This window comes from Hirsutella rhossiliensis (assembly GCF_020360975.1).
Source record: "Hirsutella rhossiliensis strain HR02 chromosome Unknown scaffold00003, whole genome shotgun sequence".
NCBI lineage: Eukaryota > Fungi > Ascomycota > Sordariomycetes > Hypocreales > Ophiocordycipitaceae > Hirsutella > Hirsutella rhossiliensis.
Genome location: NW_025408669.1, coordinates 6,986,589 through 6,990,006, shown reverse-complemented (window position 1 = coordinate 6,990,006; position 3,418 = coordinate 6,986,589). Strand labels below are relative to the sequence as shown.

Genomic DNA, 3,418 nt, shown 5'->3' with positions numbered 1-3,418 from the left:
AGTCGTTGACGGTGCAAACACGTGAGCTTTGCATCATCAGCGGGAATCTACGTCGGACATCGAAACCGTTAAGTTTTTTTTTCGTAATGTACTTGGTTGTCGCTTCTCTCCCGGTGCCCTGTAACGACATGGAGGCTTCTGCCGCCGGACCAGCTCTGCCGGGGCCAACAAAGGATGAAGAAAGTTTGAAGAGCAAATCGGCAAAATGTAAAAAAAGGGGCGGCAGAATATCCGGGCCATGTAAAGGATGAAAAGTTCGGCCCGTATATAAAATCGTCTGATCCCCTACTGCCGTTGCAATGCATCAATGCCGAGGCTGGTTACGCTCCAGCTTCATAGTTTCTCGATTTTCCCTTGTAATCGAGCGGCTACAGTGATACGGCTCCAGGCCTAAGCAAATGACCATGCCTGTACGAAGTCTGAAAATCTTTGCCCGTGACCATAAAGGCGGCTTTACGTGGCACCTGGCGATCTGGTCGGGAGCATAAACTAGCCGCGGATTGGACCTCTCGCTACTCTGCCGCTGCCAGCCAGCTTTCGTTGATCAAGACGTTTTGGCTTGAACACTACAAGGAGAAAGCCTGTCAAGGCCTGGGTCCATCGGCAGGCATCTGCCTCGGTCGCCGGCTCGGGCCAACGCATCTGACGGAGAATCCATACGACTTTAAGTTGAGATGGAGTGAGAGGGCCCGCTGAGACATGTTTCCCAAGACACGGATAAGGTCCATACACTGAGTAACATGATTCATGGGGCAAATCTTAACCGAGTTTTCGTCTATTTATAGTTAGTCCTCTTCCGCATCCTTTGTCATGGCTTACCAAGGTGTGCCCAAGTTCTACTATCCTTGACGATGGCGAAGTTTACGCACTTGGTATTGGATATTGGGGGAGTCCTCATCAACTACTCTATTACAGGAGACTTGGCTCTCTCTCGACGCACCATTAAAACCGTCTTCGACTCTCTATATTGGCATGATTATGAGAGAGGAAAGCTCTCGCAGCAGGAATGTTATCAAAAAGTCTCTGCGGCGTTCGGACTTGCTCCAGGAGTGTGGGAAGAGGTTGTGAGTCAGCTCACGTCGACGTTGAAGCCCAATCTTGACTTGATAAGCGCCGTCAAAGACATAAAAAAGAAACACCATCCGCAGCTGCGTATTCACGCGCTCACCAATATCTCTGCACCAGATTTTGACCTGCTTGAATCGATCATTAACCATTGGGAACTGTTTGACGGTGTGACTACGTCAGCATCTATAGGGCATCGCAAACCCGAGTTTGCTTCTTATGAAGCCGCTTTAAAGGCTGCCAAAGCCACTGCGCAGAAGTCTTTATTCATCGACGATCGGGTTGAAAATGTCATGACGGCACAGTCGCTGGGGTTCCATGGAATTCACTTCGACAACACGGATGACGTTGTTGTGAAGCTTCGAAATCTCCTCGCTGACCCAGTCGCACGGGGAATGGACTTTTTGCGGCAGAGATCGCAACAGTTATTTTGCGAGACCGATCAGGGTGTCATTATAAGGGATAACTTTTCTCAGCTGTTGATCCTAGAGTTCACGGGAGAAAGGTCAGTGAAGCCGGTTTCGATACAAAACCGAATTCTTTTACTCATGGCGAATTTAGAAACCTGGTCTTTCTAGAAAATGGAGGAAATACTTGGCAGTACTTTATCGGAGAACGCGCCTTTACAGACAGCAATTTTCCGCAAGACGTTGATACAACCTCGCTCGCCCTGGTGACTTTGAGCATTCCAAGTGAGCAGAAGGAACAGGCAATGCAGAAGATATTGGGGAATTTAAGTGCGGATGGGCTGCCACTGGTAACGTCGTGTCCTTGGCGGCTGCGCACTCGAGGCATGTGTTCTAACCCGTATAACCCCAGGCTTACTTTGATTCTTTGCGACCTCGATTCTGCCCGTATGTGGCTGCCAATGTCCTCCGCTTGTTTTACCTCAACGGGCAGGGCCGCAAACTCCAGGCCACTTTGCAGTATTTATGCCGCATCCTATGCACGCAAGCGTACGAGGTCGGCTCAAGATATTACCGTCACCCTGACTGGATCATCTACTACTTGGCAGATCTCTGCTGCAAATGCACTGACCCGGACTTGGAAGAACTTCGCGAGGTTGTTACAAAGCAGCTGAAGCGCCGTATGGGTACTGATAAAGAGGTCTTGGCGGCCGCATTGAGGCTTCTGGCAGCCCAATCTCTGGATCTCGACAGCCCCGAAGATCTTCAAACGCTACTCACTACACAGCAATTAGATGGAGGATGGGAGCTCGGCTGGATGTTGACCTATGGCAATGTGGCAGTTAAGATTGGCAACCGCGGGGTGACTACTAGCATGGCCGTCAAAGCTATCAGGGTAGCCTACGAGCGACCTTGTATAACGTAAATATCGTACTCGGCGACGATGCCGTGGGGAGCCAGGTTGACTCCCATCCGTACATAAAAGGGCATCACGGCCGGCTTCAAATGCGGGCTTAACGTTGCTTGCGCCCGCCTACAGTTCTTAGTCGGGAATTCGCACACACAAAGTTGCGGTATCGGCGCTGCCACGCAATCTGCGCCACATTGTTCTCGTGTTGTACGGATAACTACCCCGTATTTTCAATTGCGCTACCGAAAGAGAGGTGTTGCCGGAAGAGGGGTGGGGGGGGTGGTAGAGTATAGACATAACTGATGGAGTCGTCTTGGCCATGGAAACTTCTCGAGACAATTGGTCTCCCCCAACACCTTTTCTAGAAGTTAAGGTAGATCTTGCCTAATGATAACCGAGACTTCAGTTTGGCCTGGTTGAGGCTTAAGAGCCACATATCTGTTGTTCCAATAGCTGCGACATTAGCCCTTGCAAAGATTTAGCCATCTTGGTAGCAGTACTTACTACCAGTAGAAAATACCATCACAGCAGTTTTGCAGCTTGTAAGACCTCTAAATCAAAGGGACTGTGTTCGACCCGCCAAGAAAGAGGCCGAACATGTAGGGAATCGTGACCTCTTTCCCCACACATTTCGTCAACAGATCATTCATTTCAGTGATAGAGAAAGGGGACATTTTTGCTTCAGATTCGTAGCCAAGCGGTCAATGGACTTCAAATTATTGAAATATGACTATAATGGCTCGTATAAGTGCCACTGCAGATAGGCCCCCCACTTAGTATATGTTGTCTTACTCCCTAGCTCTAAGTAGATCTTATGGCAATAGGAAATACTAAACTCGGTTACAACCAAGCAGTCCTTACTGTAACGCCTAAAAGGGTCAGGGGAGAAATTCTTCTTTGTTGGTACGTATTGTCGCATCAAGACTGCCTAACAGATCGCATCAGCTCAGTAGAACTCAGGAGAACGAGCGTCATGAAGGAAGATGATGAAGCTACTAAGCACTGTGCGCATCGCTATAGCAAAATAGGCGCGAGT

General features: G+C 49.2%; 1 protein-coding gene across 1 annotated transcript; it reads left to right on the top strand.

Moving 5' to 3' along the window:
- Window positions 1–1,358: 1,358 nt before the first annotated feature.
- Window positions 1,359–2,397, top strand: HRG_04012 (HAD-like protein; the record flags this gene model as incomplete). Its single annotated transcript, XM_044862483.1, has 3 exons — window positions 1,359–1,570; window positions 1,627–1,822; window positions 1,885–2,397. The coding sequence occupies 3 exons, from the start codon at window positions 1,359–1,361 to the stop codon at window positions 2,395–2,397; spliced, it is 921 nt and encodes a 306-aa protein (XP_044723509.1).
- Between the last annotated feature and the right edge of the window lie 1,021 nt (window positions 2,398–3,418).